Raw genomic sequence first — 20,650 nt, 5'->3', positions numbered from 1 at the left:
TGACGTGGCGCGGAGAGGCGGTGCCCGGCCGCGCGCACCAGTCACGGCTGCGCGCCGCCACCCCCACAGCGGGCGGCGGTTAGTGCGCTAGGCCAGCTGCCGGCGTGGGACCGAGGAGGGCGGGAAGGCGCTTTACTGAAGGCTGGCACGGTTATATCTTATCTTCTCTCGCTTCCCCTACCCTACCCCTGCTTCCCCTCCCCGACTGCCTTCGCTCCCGTCTTTTTCCGCCCTCTCGGTGGGGAAGGGGCCGCTCCGGCCTGGCGCGGCCCAGGTCTCACGGGGGGTGGCGGGCGCGGAGAAGAAAGCGGTAAGGGCCTCCCCCTCCCCCTCCCGCCCTGTCGCGCTGCGGCTGCAGCCCGCCTTCCCGCCACGTGATCCCTCCGCCACCCTCCCCCTCCTCTTCCTCTCGGCTCCATATTGGTACCGAAGGAGGCGAGCCTGGTCACAAAATGGAGGTAACTGCCCGTCGCGTGGAGGGAGCGAGACTTGCTAGGCCGAGCCTAGGCAGGGTGGCAGGGGAGGTGAAGCGGCCGCCTCCCCACCCCCGCGGGGCTAGAGCTGCCTTAGGTCCCCGCCAGAGCCCCCGGGCGGGAAGGGGGAGGGCGGGCTGCGCCTAACGGTGCCCCTCGCAGTTCGCGCTGCCGCCCCGGAGCGGCCGCCGCCTCCTTTTAGCTTTTCTGCCGCGCTGCGGGCCTGGCTTTCCCCGCGACATTGCGCATTAGCCCGCAATGGCGGCCGCTGGCAGGAAGGGGGAGGATGCGGGCGAGGCTGCGCTTCCGGCGTGCGGCCCCGCGGGCACACGGCTGCCGCCGCCATTTCGTTGCGCTCCTGCGCGTGGGCGGGGGAGACCTGGCCTTCGGCTTGGGACAGGGCTGTGTGTAGCAGAGCCCTCCTCAGCTGTCCTGGGGGACACCGAAACACTTAGGCGTGTATTCGGGTGAGTTGAGAGAAACGAGTCCCACACATGCGTGTGTCATTGTTCTGTCCTCCCTGTGCGGCCCCCCCATGTAAGCTACTCGGAGTAGTGTTCTAGGAATATAACTTTTCCAATTCGTTTTCCTGGACACAGACTTCTGAAGCACTAAGGTGGTTTAGTGTGGTACGCTGCTTCTCGCTTAGGAATGCAGATATACGTTGCAGCCCCTCTGTACCATCCCCCCCTTCCCGAGGGGAATTAGCACGTGTAGCGAACTCTTGCTGCCTGGGGAAGTTGGGGCAGGCATAATGCAGAGGTTCTTTTTCCCTTTTTCCACTCCCCCAACTAATCATGCACAAGAGCCACGACGTTCGGTGGCAGCTCGCCATGATCGTGGTGAGCAACATGGCGAAGCAGTCCTGCAGAACCTTGGTTCAGATTTTCCTCAACTTGAATGGAGATCGAATGCAGACTAGGGCAATCATCCACACCCTACCTGAAAAGAAATACTGTCATGATATCCCCCCTTTGCTTTTCTTTCCTCTCTTCTCAAAACCTAATATTTTTTTTCTCAAGTATTTCAAGTGTGGTGAGTGAAATTGGTGCAGAGTTTTCGTGTGGGTTTGTTGGGTGTTTTTTTCTTTTTAATCTGGACCCTTTTCATTGTAAGCTGAAAATTGAGAACAGGGAAACCAACAAGTCATGCTAGTTTCTGTTCCTGCCTTAAAAGCAGAGAAGAAATTGGATCCCTTAGCAAAATGGCTAAAAATAACTTTTGCATGTGAGCAATTGTTTTAGCTGCTTCAGTGTTGTTGAATAGTTTGATAACTGGGACCAGTGATGAGTTCAAAGCAGTTGAACATGCTTCGGTAAAGCTTGGAAACCCGTCACATAAGTTATGAAGCTAATACCTTGTGTTTTTTTTTCCCAGCAGACTTTCCTATTGGCGTTGGGAATAAACTGCCAGCACACTTAGAGCTGAAAATCTGTTGTTTTGCTGTTTTAACCCTTAGGTTTGGCACGATATACTGTCCAACTTTAGCTATTTACAGAAAAGACCAGTACATGTCTATAGTATTCTCTGAATGGACAGGTAAACTTCCATCTTGGGAACGTTAATTTTGCCTCTCAATTTGTCTCTCTGTAAGAGATGTGCTGGCATTGTAGGTTCCTTTGAGTAATGAGGCATCTCCCAGTGACTTCTCATTAGAACTAACAGATTTGTTGTGACACTACTTTCAGTTCTGTAGTTTAAGTTGCAGTATACAACTGTTTCAATGCTAGTTTAACTCAGCTGGTAAAAATGTTCTGAATATTCTTATCTAGAGTTGAATAGAGTATTTTGTTGATGTTAAGTACCGGAAAGAAGCTTAATATTGACAGCTTTCTGGTTTTTTAACAGCTTTCTATAAGGCAAGGTAGGAATAGGGCCAGACAGCAGAGCTGTGTTCCACTTCAGCTGATGGGTGTGCATTAGCAAGGAGATAACTCTCTTGACCATCGTGGTCTTCTGAGGCCATAATGGTAGAGACTACCAGAGAGCTTTATGTTGGCCTGCGTGGAGCCTTATGGGGGAAAGCAGCAGGTGACAAAATGAGAGAGGGATTGCACACTTTTTAAAAAAGAGCACTCAAATAGGTGTATTGCTTTCCTCCTTAACAATTACAAAAGTTTTATTTTGCCATACAGCTGCTTTTTTTAAAAGGCCTTGAATTGTTAGCATTCTGTTTCATACCTCTTCTATATGACTTAAGGAATTGACCAGCTCAGTTAAAACCCTTGGTATCCTCGTACCTCCTAAGTCAAACTGATGGTTGATTTAAAGGATTTCATGAGCATTGTGTAGAGAGGAACTTAAGACAATATAAATACTTCGATGTTAACTTCATAAAAACTTTAAAATTTTTAATGCATTGAATCATGGTACTCTGATTTCATAGTTTAATTTGAATCTGGGTTTTAACATGGAATTATAGTGAATAATTAATTTCTACTCTGAATAACAGTACGTGTTATTAGTAGAGACCTGCCTGCATTTTCCTATGCAGTATTTGCAGGAATAAAAGCTAAAACAAAAAAACCCACAAACTTAATCTTGTTAAATGTCAATTATTTTAATGTAGCACAGCTATAGTTTTACAGAAGCCTGTTGTTTAGTTGACAGTACTGTGTTTTGGCTACTGTAATAAAAGTCTCAGAAACATCCAAAATGGTGATGAGTTGTAGCCAAAGATAACTAATACAGTACAGTAAGGCAAGTAACTTAATGATCTCAGAAAACTTGAAATAATAAAGGCTAAATGGAACATGGGGTTTTTTTGAGTGCTTAGATATGGATTTATTCACTAATCTTACCTTGTGAAATACTTGATTTTTTTAATGATACATACATAATTTAATACTTATGGAAAATGTTTGTAAAAAATAGTACAGGTTAGTAATCAAATACATCACTTGGAAGCAAAAGTAATGCACATGACTAGTGCTAAAGATTGCTGAGGATCAACTTAAAATTTCTGATGTTGCAAGAATAGAATCAGTTAAGGGTTCTTGCACTGGTGTTAGTTGTATTTTTCAATACAGAAAACATTTAATACATCCTCTGGTGTTCCAATTCCAGGCTACTGGATCACTGATAATAAGAGGTTATGCGTAAGATAACTCTGACAAGGAATATTTGCAAAATGTTAAATAATTAGGGGCTTAAAATCCAGAGAAGTAGCATTTGATTTACATAGCAGGTTTGGGTATCAAAGGTGGAATTTGCTTGCCCTGTGCCAGTGCTGTTCATGATAGTTATGTAAGACAGTAATAAACAGTAGGCTGTTTCCTACATTTTTTACATTAGTTTGTACCTAGTTATTCTGACAGTTGTAAAAAGAGCTTTGCTGGGATAGCAAAAGTTCTGCGGCTGCTCTTAATTGTGAGCAAAACAGATCGAGGACTTTTACTCTACCCTTTTAAATACTGGGGGTTTTCTACTTTCAACCCTCTCCCATTTACTTCTATAAAGCCACACCCGTTCACTGCAGCCGGAGAAGGCCCCGCTTCACTGGAATTGGGGTAAGTACTGACTTATCCAACCTGTTTTCTAGGTTTCCTAGATTTAAAGAAAGGCTGAGTTAGAGTACCCTTCCAAAATGGCTGCTATTAAGGAAGAGAGAGATGTGGAAGACTACAAGAGGAAGGGAAGACGATCTTCACAGGTGAGAGGATTGTGGTTTTTTATCTAAAAAAGTAGCTTTAAGGGGAAAAGAAGAAGAAAAACCCAGACCTAACCATTTCTATCTTACATATTAATTCATAGCTTTTTTTTTCTACCTTCTTCATCCCCGTGTTAGCAGAGTAACTTTAAATTACAGTGTATTACTTAGAATTTTAAGGGGTGGGGTGTTTAACATAGTGGGGAAATTTTGCTTTTCTAGTTTTCTGTTTTAACAAGACTGATTAAATGTATGTTTGTGATTAAAGCAAGGTGTAATTATTAAGAAATTTGTGCATCTTCAGAGTATCAGCAGGAACTTGATTCCTTCCTATCTTCAAAGTCCTGTTTTTAGTGGGAATGAAGACAGGTTCTTTTTTTTTTTTTTTTTTAATAAAAAATGGTTGCCTAATAGTCACTGCAAATGAAAGTGAGGCTGTACTAAGTAAAAATAACTGTTTTCTTTTGCTTCTAGCAGAAATACCGTAGACTGAATAAGGTGCGTAGTATAGAGAAGATGTTGGGGCTGTTCTTGGGAGGATGGGAGCTAGTTACTTTGGGGCAGGGTGTGGAAATGGGAGGGGGGGGAAAAAGGCTTGATACCCTTCAGAAAATAAACTCAGTTAAGATCAGCAACAAGGCTATTAAATATGCTTATATAGGTTATAACTGAGACATTTTCTGATTGATTTGTTTTTATTTGTTTGCTGTCTAACGTTACTTTTCCAGGGTGCCTGAATACTTTAGCTAGATCAAACCAACTTTTTCGGGAGTGACACGCTACTGGATGTGGGAGGGCCCAAACGCTTGAATTAAGAACAAACCTTGCCCGAGTTGCATGTATCTGGTAGCCTGTAGTTATTTTGTATTGAAGCAAAGTCCCTCTGGAAGGAATGTTGCAACTGTCTCATTGCTTTGGACTTTGGATAGACTGTTAAACGGGTGGGGGGTGGGGGTCACTCAGCTGCCTACTAAATAAGCTCTTTTTAGTTTACAATGCTAGCTTGCTGTGGAATGTACTTAAAAGATACTAGGTTTCTAGAGAAAATATTTCACAGAGAAAGCTGATGAGGGGCCCCAGTTTCTGTAAGCCTTCCCATTTCAGAAGGCTGTGTAGGATTGGACTGCCTGGGGGACAGAGCAGCCTCATCTGTACAGGTGTAGCCGCAGACAGGCGTAGGTGTGGTGCCAGGCGCTGTGTAGACGCTTGCCTGAAAACTGCCTTCAGAGAGAAATCAAAAGCCCTGCCATATGAAAGGAAGTTGATAGCTAACTCGGAATAAAGGCAATGTGTACCTGCGGCAGCGCTGTCAGAAGGTCTTGGGATTTCTGCGAAGATGAGAATTTTTACAGGAGCCCCGGGGGGTGCTAGTTGCCATTTTTTCTTCCTCTGTTAGGAGGGAGGAGTGGGTTCAGGTAGTAAGGAGGAACCAGTCGTTAGATTTTGATGGCGAGAAAGGCTCCCCGGCGGTGCCGGCCTCTCCCTGCCCTCCTCCGGGGCCACCCACCCCCCCGCGCTGCGCCGCGGGGGCGGCGGGACAGGGACACTCCCATGGCGCCACTGCGGCGCTGGGACTTGGCCTCCGGGCCGGCGGCTGCGCGCGCCTTCCCGCTCCCCCGTGGCCCCGCCCTCCGGCTCCATATTGAGGGCGGAGGAGAGGAGATCGCTCACAAAATGGAGGCGGTCGGTGCTGCGCAGAGCTCTGGCTTGAGGGAGGAAGTCGCTAGTCAAGGCTGGAGAGAAAGTTCCCTGCCTCCTCAGAGCCTGTTCCTATGTTTTGGGAAGCCCCTTAAACAGCTTGGGGGGGGGGAGTAAAGCTTCTTGCTGGCTGCAGGCAGGCTGGGCATTCTTACTGCTACTTATTCCGCCCCCTGCCCTGCGAACGAAGGAGCACTGCAGAATGGTGTGATGGTCTGCAGTGTGGGCTGAGTAGGAGGGAACCTGCTGTTCATGACGCAGTTGTGGTAGTTGCGCTAGGGAGAAAGGGAGAGATGCATTGTGCAAGGTTTGCTGCCCAGGAGAGGCTGCCGTTACAACTAACTTGCAGCAGCAGGACTGAGAAAAAACGTCTTGTGTGATAGAGGACAGTACTGTGAAAACCCTGGAGGTGCTTATCCCTAGTGACAGCAAAATGCCTGAAAACCCCCCAACTAATTCCCTAAGAAAATGTTGCCTTTTATTTCTGTGGAAAGTTCTCTAACGTAGGTGTGTCCTGAGGATAATTTGTCTCCAGTAAGGGAGAAGCTGTAACAGCAAGTGTTTTTCCTCCCCTATGATAATGGCAGTTCAGTTGTGCATAATAAAAATAAGCAGAAAAGGACATCACTTTTCAGGAGTGACCTGAAGAATTCTGTGGTCATTCTTTTAAGGTAAAAGCAGTCTGATTTGCTAACTGAAAATACTGTAGCCCTGAGGGGTGTCAGAGAACTGTAAGAGGTCTGTGCAGTTTTTCCTTACCTAAGTTTTTTGGTTTTGAGGAGTCTAAACTATACAGTTTCACATAATAGATTTCCTTTAACATGCATAGGGCAGTTTGAAATGCTTAATGTTCCCAGCTTTAATACAACCCAGCTAAAAATTAAGTAGTGTTAGTAGATTAAAAAAAACTTAAAAACCTGATTAGCAACAGAAAACTACTTTGTTCAACCTAAAGCAGTTTCTGCATACAGTAGGCGTGTTGCCCTATAAGATCTTAAGTTTACATATAGTTAGAACGGAGATTTATTTTTTATTAATACTTCTGTAGGCCAGACCACTTGGAAGACAGTAGAAAGCAAACTTTGTAGTGACAGGACCACTGACTGTCAGTTATTTAGATAATGTTCCTGTAGTAACAAAGTTAGTGCTTTAAATTGGAAGTTCTTGCTGAGAATGCAAGGGCTCTTTCTTGCTAAGTTTAGCAGGTGTAAATGCAGGGATTTACTTCCCAGCCAGCTTTTCACAATCTTGGGTGTTGTTTCTTGTAGTACAGCCTGAACATTCTAAACCGATGGTTTCCTAAAGCAGTATATAACAAATTTTCTTTTGTCATGTATTGCTTCACAGTATTCATTGCTCTTTAGGGTGGTTGTGTTGCACTCAAAGGGCTGTATGCTCTTCTTACCAGCTCTAGCGCATGCACACACACCCCCCCCCCCCCGATTTAAACTGCGGCAGATGTTAAAGTACTTAATCTTCAGGTTTGAAGCAAGACTTCTATGTGCAGAAGTCTGTGGCTGGTTAGATGTAGTTCAGCTCACAGGCTAATGCTGCACCTAGTCTAGGCTAACCCACTGCAGCAGAAACAGTGAAGCCTTTTTAGCATTCATGCTGCAGAATTGAAGTTGTATGCAGCGTAGCTGGCCAGCATCTTGTTGTGAAGTGTTTTACATGCACAAAAGTACCAGCTTGCTAAAAAAGATTTTAATCTGGTTGCTTTTTATAAGATTTCTCTGTCTCGGGGATGGGAGAAAATTGTAAAATAATTTTTCATAAAACTCCTGTCAAATGTAGAGGTATTCCCTGCCTAACTAAAAAAAATAAATCCTGCAACACTGAAAGATCAGAAGCACTAATGCGCTTGTAAGCCCACTTCAATTGTGCTATAGAAAACTGGACTCTGAAAATTAACATATTATTTTAAAATGGTTCTGGTTATATATAGCTGATACTGGCAAGAGCTTCAATTAAACCCGTTTGTTTTACAATGCTTGTTAAGGTACCAGCATTATTCCAGTAGTTGTACCCACTACTGGTCATTGATTAGTTGTCATACAAGGCACTTTTTTTGTAAGTCCATGTTGATGCACGTTTGAGAGATACTCCCCGTAACACTGAAAACATGTATGTACTTCTGCTTTCTTGCTTACGTGCAGTCAACCTACAAAATTATCCTGACTACAGAGTTTGCAATTTTAAGAAATTAAAAACTGATAAATTTCTTCAAAATGCATTAAAATAACCTTTCAAAATGGATATCCCAAAAGACTAGACACTCAATTTGCAGAATAACCTTTTTTCCTTGTGTTCTTAAATTTTTCATAGTTTCTTATGATTATGCTTCATAAACTATTAGAACTTCCCTTTTTCTAGCAGTGCTTCATTCCTAATCCCTGCAGAGCAATAGGCAACTCGAACGTAAGATAGGCATAGAATGAATGCACTTCTGGGGAATGGGGAACAACCAAATTATTTACTACATTGAAATCTCTTTACTGTTTGCATTTGAGCAATCTGAAGTTGTTAGTTAGTTAGTGTTTTAATTAAAATCACACCTCATTAAATGTTTACTATGCTGCTGTCTAAACCCATTAGAAGTCATTGTTTTTATGTAAATGTATTCCACCTACTTGTAGTCATAATGTACACAGATAATATTTAGTAAATCTGTGAAATTTTAGCTCTGTGGTTTGTATTCAAAATATATTTTTTATTTTTGATTTTGTAGGGCCATGAGCCAAAGGAGCCAGAGCAGTTGAGGAAGCTGTTCATTGGAGGTCTGAGCTTTGAAACAACAGATGATAGCTTGAGAGAGCACTTTGAGAAATGGGGCACACTCACGGACTGTGTGGTAAAGTGTCAAATACTAGTTTGTGCTCTTTGAAAGGATATAGGTACTTGACCTAGTACAGAAATGTAGAGTACCCCCTATGTTTTTGCAGGTGATGAGAGACCCACAAACAAAGCGTTCCAGAGGCTTCGGCTTTGTGACTTACTCTTGTGTGGAGGAGGTGGATGCTGCCATGAGTGCTCGACCACATAAGGTTGATGGACGCGTGGTTGAACCAAAGAGAGCAGTTTCGAGGGAGGTAAGTTAGTTAACATTATTTCCTAATCTTTACCTAATAATTTTAAACACTGAATGTCATTTTTGGCGTTGCAGGATTCTGTAAAGCCTGGGGCACATCTGACAGTAAAGAAAATATTTGTTGGTGGAATTAAAGAAGATACAGAAGAATATAATTTAAGGGAGTACTTTGAAAAATATGGCAAGATTGAAACCATAGAAGTCATGGAAGACAGGCAAAGTGGAAAGAAGAGAGGCTTCGCTTTTGTAACTTTTGATGATCACGATACAGTTGATAAAATTGTTGGTATGTAACTCTAGTGAGAAATGACTTATGGGATAAAAGAGTAATGGCAGATTGCAGAACAGCAGTGTGGAATCTAAGCTGTTGGCATAATCAACTGCTTTACTGTTGCAAGAGATGGAGTAGATTTAATGTTCCTTTTAAAAGTGTGGTCATGCCTTACAGTAGCTTTCTGTGAGAGTTTTACAGCATATTGCTTTCAATGATTTGTCTTTCCTATTTCACAATTTTTCTCTAGTTCAGAAATACCATACTATAAATGGACATAACTGTGAAGTGAAAAAAGCACTCTCGAAACAAGAAATGCAGACTGCTAGCTCTCAGAGAGGTGAGTTTGGAGTTGTGCATGGTCATTTTATGTAACTGATTTTCAATTAATGTAATTTAAGTAAAATATTTTGTAGGTCGTGGGGGTGGCTCAGGCAACTTCATGGGTCGTGGAAACTTTGGAGGTGGTGGAGGAAACTTCGGCCGAGGAGGAAACTTTGGTGGAAGAGGTAAATGACAGGAATGTTTATAGAATGTGATTTCTGTTTTTCTACTTCCTGTGCCGGTTGGCTTAAACACTTAATCTTCAGGAAAACATTCTCATCTGTTTTGTGTTCCAGGAGGCTATGGGGGTGGTGGTGGCGGTGGTGGGAGCAGAGGAAGCTTTGGGGGTGGTGACGGATACAATGGATTTGGTGATGGTAAGTGTATTGTTCACTGTTGTTTGGTTTGGTTTGGTTTTTTTTCCTTTCCCAATGTTATAACCAGCTGTAAGTCTTGCCTTCACCTTAGAAATGAAGTCAATTTTGGTGATAATATTGTAGAGCTGTGAAGAGCTAAAGTTTTCTGCTTTCCCCACAAAATAATGCGTGGAAAAAAATACTCCGTATTTACCCTTTGAATAACCTCATATTGTGAGGTCATGCAGCAGCTGTTTATGATTATTGAGAACTGCATGAAGATTCAGGTGTCAGTTCAGATGACTGAAACTGAATAAAGCAGTGACCAACTAACATACCAGAAATCTTTTCAATCAACTCTTGAGATTTTCATGGCTCAGCAGTATCTTTTTCACGATGAAGTTTTGGATGAGTATCCAAAATGCATCTGAAGAGAACTATGGGAATTACTAAATGGCTGTGGAAGTAGCATTTCAGGGGCAGGGCAGGGTGGGGCAGGCACATGATGCGAGGGAAGTAGCATGTAGTGACTTGTGGGTATTATGCATATATATAAGCAAATACACGTAGTGATGTTGAGTTCTTCGGAGCTATTTCCCAGTGTGGAAGTACTCCCACCAGAATGCTGGAGATCAGATCAGCGTTTGGAATACTAAGTTCCAGATATGCTTTACGTGCTCAGAAGAAAAGAATGTCCAGCAGCTTTGACACACATGTAAATAAAGCTGTCTAGATAAAAATTGTAAACCAGAATTTTTTTGAGGGCTTTGCTTGCTTCAGTCACTGAAGTTCAGAGGAATAAAGAGGGTGATAACACGGTACTGACAAAGCCATTTGTGTAAAGAGACAGCAATTACATGTAATGGATGGTGGTGGTAGCAGCATGTCTATGTATTTCCTGTGAGCCAGAGTATTCTTAAATATTCTTAATATTCTTAAATATTGTGCTTCAAGGTTATACATAAAGTATTTAATCCAAACAAAAAAACCCCATTAGTTTAAGTGATGCAAGTGCAAATGAATATAATACAGAGGAAAACACTGTGAGAGAGTTTTATTGTGGGTTTTTGGTGGTGTTTGGGGGGGTGTGTGTGTATTAGTTTTGACTGTTTTTTTTTTAATTTTATTTTAATGGACCTTTCTTTACCAGTATTTAGCTTTGGTGTGTTCAGTTTGACTCTTCTTTTATTCAAAGGTGGCAACTATGGAGGTGGTCCTGGCTATGGCAGCAGAGGAGGTTATGGTGGTGGTGGGGGACCAGGGTATGGAAACCCAGGTGGTGGATATGGAGGTGGAGGAGGAGGATATGATGGCTACAATGAAGGAGGAAATTTCGGTGGTGGTAAGATGCTAGCTTTAATTAAACGTCCATACTTAGCCAAGTCTTGAGTTGTACAATGCCTAAAGTATGAGGCTTCATAAAATGGGTTGTGCACTTAAGTCTTAATGTAGAATGCTGTGTTACATAAGGAAAGTTCTTTTCCATCTGAACTAACTTTGATACACTATATATTTTTTTTTTTTGCCTGGAATTGTCAAAAAGCAGCAGCTATAAATCTGTGTGGAGGTAGAATAGAATTCTGAAGGTTTTTTGACCATTCGAAGTATGCTGTTGCTGTCAGATACTAGTTCACGTCATGTAGATCACATACTCCTTTATGAAAACTATAAATCTAAGCTTATGTAAGTTTTTTCACCATTTGCCCCAAGTTTGGGGAGTTATGGTGCAAAATCTGCTGCATACTTCGTGATACCCTCTCCTGTGTGTATGCAGCATGCCTGTTAGTTCTGTTGCCTTTCAGAGCAAATAAACTGTTCGTGGTTCATGTTACTGTCGCATATGCAGAGTGTTGGGCAGTGGAAGAATGATGGTGAAACAAACACTTTTTTCTGAGTTTGGAGGCCTTAAATTTGGTCTGTTTTGTTAATTTATTGGCCTATTCAAATCTATAAATTTTCTGATACGGTGTAATGTTTTTAATCTTCAGTGAAATGCCTGTTTCTAACCTTCAAAATGCTAAGAATCTTCTGTTATTTGTGCATTGTGAGTAGAGGTAGCATGCAAAATGCTTGCAATTCTGCTTTTAAATTATTAAAATTTACACTTATGTTGGATGTCATAGTTTGGCATGCTTCATATCCTATGTGTTGAACAAAAGTGACTTTACGAATTTTCATTTCAGGTAATTATGGTGGAAGTGGAAACTACAATGATTTTGGCAATTACAGTGGACAACAGCAGTCTAACTATGGTCCCATGAAAGGTGGTGGCAGCTTTGGTGGCAGAAGTTCAGGCAGTCCCTATGGTGGTAAATACTGCTTCGTATAGCAGCTGTTTTTGGAGTTAGTTTGTTGTTGTTCTTGTATGTCAATAATATACCCTGTCTTTTGTAGGTGGTTATGGATCTGGAAGTGGAAGTGGGGGCTATGGTGGTAGAAGATTCTAAAAATGCTACCAGAAAAAGGGTAGGTGTAATGCATATTTATAATGATGATTAATAATGTACAACTGTTCACTGAGAGTAATAATTTTCTTATCCTGTATTCAACAGGCTACAGTTCTTAGCAGGAGAGAGAGCGAGGAGTTGTCAGGAAAGCTGCAGGTTACTTTGAGACAGTCGTCCCAAATGCATTAGAGGAACTGTAAAATCTGCCACAGAAGGAACGATGATCCATAGTCAGAAAAGTTACTGCAGCTTAAACAGGAAACCCTTCTTGTTCAGGACTGTCATAGCCACAGTTTGCAAAAAGTGCAGCTATTGATTAATGCAATGTAGTGTCGATTAGATGTACATTCCTGAGGTCTTTATCTGTTGTAGCTTTGTCTTTCTTTTTTCTTTTTATTTTCCCATTACATCAGGTATATTGCCCTGTAAATTGTGGTAGTGGTACCAGGAATAAACAAATAAGGAATTTTTAACTTTTCAATATTTGTGTAGTTCAGTTTTTCCACATTTAGTACAGAGAACTCTATAACAGAAATAAAATGTAGTTTAGGGTGTTTCCTTGTTAGTTAATAGAGAGGATTAATGCATTTCTCAATTACTATTTTGTATTAATTTAAAGTTAACAATAGAAACACCTATTGATTTCCAGTCTTAAGGGGTCTAGTCTCAGTGTATATATGTAACTGTCATTGACATGAGTTACATAGGCATACAGAGGGAAAACATCTGTATGTTACATTATAGTTTGTTCAGATGTATAACTAGGATTAAGTTACTCAAATTAGTGTTTGTGAATTATAGAACTAAGCTTTATCTTAATGAAAATTTCAAATTACTTTTTGGTTTGTGCATATTTTTTTAATTTGTAGTTCTGTATTAGTATTAGCGCTTCAAGAAAATAAGGCATGATAAATATTTTAACAAGACCAACTTTAGACACATTAAAGCTGTCTCCCGTCTCATTTGAGATGTATAAGGGATAACTGCAGTTGCTTAAGTCTTGGGTGAAGAGAAAAGAAACTTGCTTTTTACCTTTATATTTATTGTAATTCCCGAGAAGTTAAGGTGGGGGGAATCAAGTGCCTGTTTCCTTGGGATATACAATGATTCTGTTTCAATAAAACTATACTTTGGGGAGGGTGGCTTGGAATTTTCATCCCCTTCCTTTGTCCCCGTTTCCCTCTCCCTCACACCAGACTGCGCTGTTTCAATTAAATGAGGCGTCATAGCGAGAGTAATAGGTATGTTCCTCAATAACTTAATGGCTATATACTTTCTTGCATGCACCCTAGGCAATTTTCTGGACACATTCTTCTGACTGGGAGCCAAGGGTAGCACAGGTGTAATCACTGACAGTCCCAGGTAATGCGTTCCAAAAGCCCATTCACGATGGGCTCTGAGTAGTATAGCTTTCAAGCTTTTTCCCTTGTGAATGTCTGTGCTCAGCTAAGAGCTCGAAGATAACACAAAACACAACCTAGTTGTATTTTACTGACTAGATAACACTTCCCACAATGTTAGAATGGTATGGTCTTGAGTGTCCGCAGGCAGAATGATAGCATGTTACGATTGGATTTGATGCACTGGAGTAGCAAATCTTATCAGCACATACGGCTAGAAATTGTACTTCGTTGCCACTTCTGACCTCCAAATTTAAGGCGCTACAGTCTGTCCCTTTTCTCCTCTGATGTGCATTCACTCAACTATTGCCAGAACAGTGCTTTCTGTCAATTCAGACTCGGAAGAGTAGGGACCCAGTCAAATAGAAGAAAAATACTCAGACACTTGACAATGTGCTATTGGAATTACACCTGTTTCACTTGTGGGTCAATGTGCAGTATAAGGTAAATGCAATTCCAGTGTAGGAATGAATCTGCAAAGATGTATGAAATGGCTCAAGGCATAATCAGTCATATTAATAATGAATTACAATTTTAAGAAGTAGTAGAAAAATGAGTGTGTTGTTTGAAAAAAAAAAAAATTAAACTATGTTATTTAAATGCTGTTATCGGAGTGTATTCAGACTGCAGTACACTAAAACAAGGAACCGGTGTCAAGATGGTAGCCTCCAAACTGGATTTCAAAGTCTGCTCATTCTTTTCTGTGGAGTTTTAAAATATCTCTAAAGTTCAAGCAAGAATTGGTGATTTAGTGAACGCTTCTGTTGTTGTACATACTAATTTGGGCGTGGGGTGCGGGGGGAGGCTGTATTTCAATAAAGGCGTTTTTTAAACAACCCATTTGGAGTTTGAAAACATTGGAAACTAAACCACAACTCACTAGGGAGTGAGCCACCTAACTACCGACTTGCTTTGTACATTACTACGCTTAGAAGATGTGTAGACTTGTACCCGGGGCCTGCATCTGGTTGCAGGGACAACTGGAGGATGGGTTTGATGTCCCTTCTGACAATTGATCTGGTATTTCTAAATTTTTTTAGAATGTATTGACAGTGTTCTTTTTAACAGGGCCTCTTGTAGCTGTACTGTGACAACAATGTTAACTTTGAAAAATAGTGTCGTAATAAACTTTATGAACAAGATCTGTATGCAACCTTTTAAGAGATGGATGTAAGTGACCGCTTTGTAGGTGGGTGGGGTAGCTTAGCTGTTGTTTGTGATGTGGAAAAGTGTAAGCCGTGAGGACAGTGATTAACCAGCTTTAAAGAATCTAGGATGTACTTCTTTGATCCATACTTTGCTAAGGAGACTCATAAGACAGGACTTCAGCAGCCTATTGAGTATGGAGAAGTCAGCATAATTAAAGAAAGGATGACAAGGCAGCAGGAGCAACAGCTTCAACTTCCAGAAAAGTGAAGGCATAAGATACTGTGCTGATAGTGAGCAGCTTTCCAAAGGCTAGTTAAATCTGCTTATCACAGCTGAAATATCGAAGAAAGTCTAGCAAGAGTTCTTCACCTTTTGGAACCTCCTTGAGTGATAGCTACTTGAGTTGACTCAAAATAGGTCTAGCATTTAGACCTGAAAGGAAGGGCAATGAGCATAGGTAAGGTTTGCCTTTAAAATTTTTCATGAATTATAAAGAGTAGTGGGAGGTTTTTGAACAAGGTAAGAGTAATTTCTTTAATTTTCAGGTTGAATGAGAAGCTGCTGCTTGACAAAATGGGGAATGTCTTGCACATCCTCTTCAGTTGAAGGTTTCTGACTGGGTAAGATTTGTAGTGTATAGTAAAACACTTGTTTAACCCTTATTCCCTTCCAGGCTTTCCTTTGCCAGCCTTTTAGTATCAAGGAAAGCCTTAAGTATAAAGGAGCGAGTATTGCAGCGTATGTCGTCCCGTGTTTCCTGCTGTGGATGAAGGGTGCTTGCTGGCGTAATTGCTATTCAAGAGTCTTCTGTTCCTGGCAGGTACAAAATCGCTGCGTCTGACACCAACAAGACAGAGATACTAAATGTTTTTGAAATACATGCTCTAGTTACTGTGGGGGTTTTGAGAAATCGGTTGTTACCTTGTAATAGAAAGAGAAGCCTTAAAGAAGCCCAGAAAGGCACGGACGCTGGAGTGGTTTGTCGCAATTCTCAGCAGCGTGTGATCTTGTACGGGCGCTTTGAGTTGCGTAGAGAGTGATTTCCCTCCTAGGGAGGGAATCTTGGCTTACCGGGGGTGGTGGTGGGGTGTTGGTATTTCCCTGTACAAATCACAGGGCTCCCTTTCAGGTTTTGGTGCTTTCAGGCAGGGTGGTTCAGTGGAGGCTGATGCTGTCACACGATACCCAGCTGAAAGCACGACTATTTTTACAGATGAATGGCGATAAAAGAACTGTTCAGGGGATCTGGTTTTATGCATGTTGGTTCTTAACTCTTGGAACACCTATTCCCTTTTCTGCACCATTGATTATTACAGGTCTAGGATATTTTTAACTCCTATATGGTAGTGTAGTACCTATTTAAACTTACCAATACGTTTTTGAGCCTGCATTATTTTTGTGCAGTCAGTCTCTGTTTTAGTGTTGGTTATGCTTCAGTTGCTTAGAAAACAAAAGTCAAACGGAACCTGTGCCTTTCAGTTTAACCTGGGGCTTAGGCATATTCACAGACTGATTCAATATTTAAACTTTTTACCTGCTGTCTGTAAACATCCAGAAAGCAAATTCTTGACCCTGTAATGTACAACTAAAAGTTAACTTGGAAGTAATTTACTGCAGTAATGTTGAGATTTTCATTGTTGACAAGTTGTTAAGTGTTTTTGCTTAGACAGGGTTGAGCCAAAATTTGAAACTGCTGCAATGAGGTAACAGTCTCTCCTCAGCGTAGTATCCAGACAGCTTGTGGCTGAGGTGAGGAGCTTTGCTTTCTTACGCCTGGAAGTGGAAAACCTTTGCTTTTCCTCTGCTAGGCAGAGTTGCCTTGTGAACTCCCATGGGCATCTTGCGTAGCAACAGGTAATGGGGAAAAGCATTCGTGCCCCTCATGCTTATTCAGTTGAGGGCAAATGCTTTTTGTACTGGGAGGGTGGGGGGGGGAGGTTACAAGTTTTTAACAGTAAAATTTTGAAAAATATTCTAAGAAAAGTCAGTTTAACAAAAACCGGTTTGCATCCCGTTACTAGGCCTGTGTACGGAGCAAAGCTCTACCTTTCTTCCACATGAGGGGATTCTCCAGTGCTGCAGACCTGTTCCCTGCTCAGTGAATATCTATTATTGGTCTGTAACACTTTAGAATAACTTGCTTAATTTCAGTTACTTACACCCCAATTTGTTCAGAAATAAACCTTGACAAAGATAAACACGTCCTTAAGGAGTACTTGGTCCAGTGTGTCCTTGTCCAAGAGGCACTTCCAAGAGTTAAGAATACCGTGTGACAGCTAGGTTTTCCGGTAGCGGCCGCTATTGAAAATAGTGGCTGGAGATGGAGAAGTAAAGATGTAAAGTTAACGAAGCATTGGTCCCCAAGCTGCAGTTCTACAGAAGTTTATTTGATACCTAAACCCGTGTGTTAATCTTAAAAGCAAATGGTACTTCCAGTTAGTAAAAACATGTTTCCCCAAAAGGGGCCCAGGTTGGTGCAGATGTGATAAGTGTTTTGTTATTATTAGGACATGGACATTAAAATGCAGCGTCTTAATTTTTATATCCTTTAAATGTTGTAAGGTGGGAAGGGGAATGCTGCTAGTCTTTCAAGCATTGATTGTGTGATGTACTGACTTGCTGTCTTTGGTTCCTGTGTTTGACATTAACGTGTTTTCATATACTGTCTACACTGCAGTGGAATATTCGCTTACATATTGGTTTGTGGTCTCTGACAAGTGTGTGTACCTTAAATTGTGTGGAGCGTGAAAGAACTTGAGTGTCACTAAAATTCAGATATCTGATGGGTGATTCTTTTTCTGCTGTGGGTGCTACAGGTTGACATCTCTATCTAAGATTAGCTTTTTCCTGAACTAAAGTAATGCGAGTATCTCCGTAGAAGAAAAAATGGCCTTCATATAGAAGATAATATCGCAAGATTGGAAACAGAATAATATGTTGTAATAACTGGCAAAGACTTCAAGAGCAATGGTGCCAGTGTGCTGAAATCTTAGAACTTGTGGTTAAACAAGTTTAAAAATAGCATGGAAATTAAAAATTTCAGTATAGTCCATAATGGATTGAAATTTGTTAAAATATTTTAATTTTGTATCAGAATAAAGTGTATATTGTCAAGTGACTTACAATGTAAAATGCGTTGCCATCACCTTTTTTTAGTGCTGTGTGCTGTTGAACACAAAGTGGTCTTAAATTACTGCAACACGCTGAGTTACAGGATCATCTTTCCAAGTTGGGACTGCAAGCCAGAAAACCTTGGTTCAGCCCTGCTCCTCAGCTTCACTTTTAATACTTTTAACACTGAATGTTTTGATCAAGAAATAAATGGTCTCCAAGTGGAGACTTGGTGGTGTATGAGGTCAGCATTGTGATGCATTAGACTTGGCAATGTCACTAGTCACTCTCAGGTCTGGGAACATACTCTGTACCTCCGTAATAATAAAATGAAAGCTATAGTTTGTGATCTGATGTTTTCACATACCAAAATAATCTAATGTGGAGTAATTTATTTATTTTTTCCTTAATGCTGTTGGTGGATGATGTGAGTACAGCATTCGCTCTCTTCATGATATGAAAAAAAATTAGTTTAAACTCAATGCAAGTTGTCATGCTGCGAGTTCTTTCGGACTGATTCTTTGCCTGGTGGAATTCAAACAAGGCTTTTGCATTAATTCAGGTTTTTGTTGTCGCTTTTTTCTTCTTGGTAATGGAGTAAGTATCCCTGTATTGGGTTTTAGACACATGGGTAGTTACAAATGCAGCAGCCCTTGCAAAGGCTGTAAGGATGCCGTTTGCCTTCAGTTTTTGCATTAGTGCTAAAATAAAGACCGAATTAAAGTGGAGGGCAGGGCTTTACTCAAGTCTCTGTTTCATAGCCAATTTGTAATTCAAGTATTTATATTACAGCTAGAGGGAACATTGTCGGATGTTTGATACCTAGTTAATGGAGCGGGGGGGAAGGGGGAACTAGGAGCTCTTGCTCTTCAGGCTCTCTGCTTTGCCATCTGACTTACCTGTGTATTAAGAGCTACTGTGTACTAGTGTTGCCTGTCCAAGGCCATAGGCTGGCACGCTTCCTCCGTAATGCCTATGCTCTAGAACTGCCATCCCTAAATAGGGGTTAGATCCTCTTACCTTAAATGACTGCGGTGACCCACATTCCCCTCGTGTTCACCCAGCTGGGTGATTGTTCAGGGGCATTTTCCTTCTTGGGCGGTGCTGGTGGCAAAGTCCAGAGAGGCACATTTGAACAACGGCAGCAAAGAAAAATATCCCTCGCTGCTGCAGTATCTTTGATTTACTTTAGCTGGTGCTTGCCTGCCCTATCCAGAGCAAACAGATCTCCTTCATCCATCAAATCCAGCCCCTAGGTTGTCAACCACCAGTATTGACCATTTGCTCCCAAAAGAGGTGTGTTCTTGCATTTGGAGTGCGTCAGGGACTGGGCAGCAGGATGGACTGACGTGCTGTTAACAGGCAGGTCAGTATAAACAAGGTAAGCAGCCTCCAAGTGCAAGTTGGGTCACCTGGGTTTACATTTCCCCATGTCCTCTGCAACCAGATAAACACTGCTACTTGATGTAATGGGCAGGGTTCCTAGCACTTCCAGGGATGTTGGAAATCTGAGGCTACAGGGTTTTTTTTCAAGACTTCACTGTATCTACTGCCTCGGAGACAGGTGTTTTGTGGGGCTGAAAGTTTGCAGCAAGTAAGATGGTATGAGAAGTTGTGGGAAAGTTTTCTTTTAAGGTAGGCAGGGTTGGAATATCTGATAGTCCCAGGTTTAGGTACCAAAGATACTGAAGACTTTCTTCTGGTACTGGCACTTGGCCATTACACCTGCCTTTTAAAGAGGATACAGTCAATAGGATTGTGGTTCCTGGCACTGTGCTGCTCTGGAGCAAAACTGCCTTCTTGGTGAAACTTGTTACTGCTCTGCTTTCGTACCCCTGCTCTTCCCTGGTTAGCTGAGGCTGCACCACAGACGAAGTGAGAAGGGAGTGTGTGCGCACGCCAGGTACTCAAGAGTCCTCTGCTATTCAGAATCAGTAAATGAGTTAACAGGAAGATGAATGACAAGGTGACAAAGACCAGAAATAAAACAAAATATTATGTGGGATAACCAGCTGGACAATAAAATAGCATCTGACATTCTGTGCATACAGGGAAAAAACAGAACTGGTACCTGCATAATTGTAGGCTCCAAACTAGTTAATGCCGTTCAGGTGAGAGGGGTTGGGGTCACTGGGAAGTTGTACAAAAGCAGCAAACATCACAGCCAAAACCAGGAGACCTCCCACAGCATCTTGTGATGGAAAAATATTCATCAGAACTATGGCTTCCTGTACTTCTTGGCACTTTTTTTTTTTTTGAGGACACTCAGAAGGTCCATAAAGAGCAGTATAGTATGGAACTGGGATTATGATAATTAAAGCTGTTCCTGTGGCTTTCATAGCTGACCATGAGATAAGATGCTTTCTGCTGGGTATGCAACTCCAGCACAGTTTAAAAGTTTGTGAAAGCTGGAGTTCACCCACAACCATAACATTTTGTGAACAATGAGCGAATGGAAGGTTGGTTTCCTAATCTGATGTCCCTTTTTAAACCCCTTTTTCCTACAATTAAACAATTGTTGTGGGTCTCACTCTATCCTTCTTTAGTATCTCCAGTTCCTTCTCTATTTTAAAAAAATGTACTATAAGGTCTTGCAAAACACCTTGGTGTTTATTATACTAAATGAAGTTGCGCATAATATTGTAATTGACAAAATATTCCTAAAATGGTATCAATGCATCAGT

The 20,650-nt window shown here is 41.6% G+C and overlaps 1 protein-coding gene across 17 annotated transcripts; it reads left to right on the top strand.

Moving 5' to 3' along the window:
* Positions 1 to 11: 11 nt before the first annotated feature.
* Positions 12 to 18,307, top strand: HNRNPA3 (heterogeneous nuclear ribonucleoprotein A3). 17 transcript variants are annotated; one of them, XR_013930185.1, is made up of 14 exons: positions 12 to 150; positions 4,015 to 4,125; positions 4,597 to 4,620; positions 8,549 to 8,671; positions 8,763 to 8,909; positions 8,984 to 9,194; positions 9,430 to 9,519; positions 9,581 to 9,688; positions 9,770 to 9,880; positions 11,055 to 11,201; positions 12,043 to 12,168; positions 12,254 to 12,325; positions 15,401 to 15,475; positions 17,672 to 18,307. XR_013930185.1 is itself a non-coding variant. In XM_080400406.1 (13 exons), the coding sequence occupies exons 2-12, from the start codon at positions 4,060 to 4,062 to the stop codon at positions 12,304 to 12,306; spliced, it is 1,206 nt and encodes a 401-aa protein (XP_080256532.1). In that variant the 5' UTR covers positions 12 to 150; positions 4,015 to 4,059; the 3' UTR covers positions 12,307 to 12,325; positions 15,401 to 18,307. The 17 variants fall into 17 exon arrangements, 15 of the variants coding, with proteins under 15 accessions (XP_080256532.1, XP_080256533.1, XP_080256527.1 ...); XR_013930186.1 differs by having other exon boundaries at positions 15,676 to 18,307; XM_080400406.1 differs by having other exon boundaries at positions 15,401 to 18,307.
* Positions 18,308 to 20,650: the final 2,343 nt, after the last annotated feature.

This window comes from Falco punctatus (assembly GCF_963210335.1).
Source record: "Falco punctatus genome assembly, chromosome: 8".
Lineage (NCBI taxonomy): Eukaryota > Metazoa > Chordata > Aves > Falconiformes > Falconidae > Falco > Falco punctatus.
The sequence above is the reverse complement of the archived record's forward strand: the minus strand, read 5'-3'. Positions and strand labels throughout refer to the sequence as shown.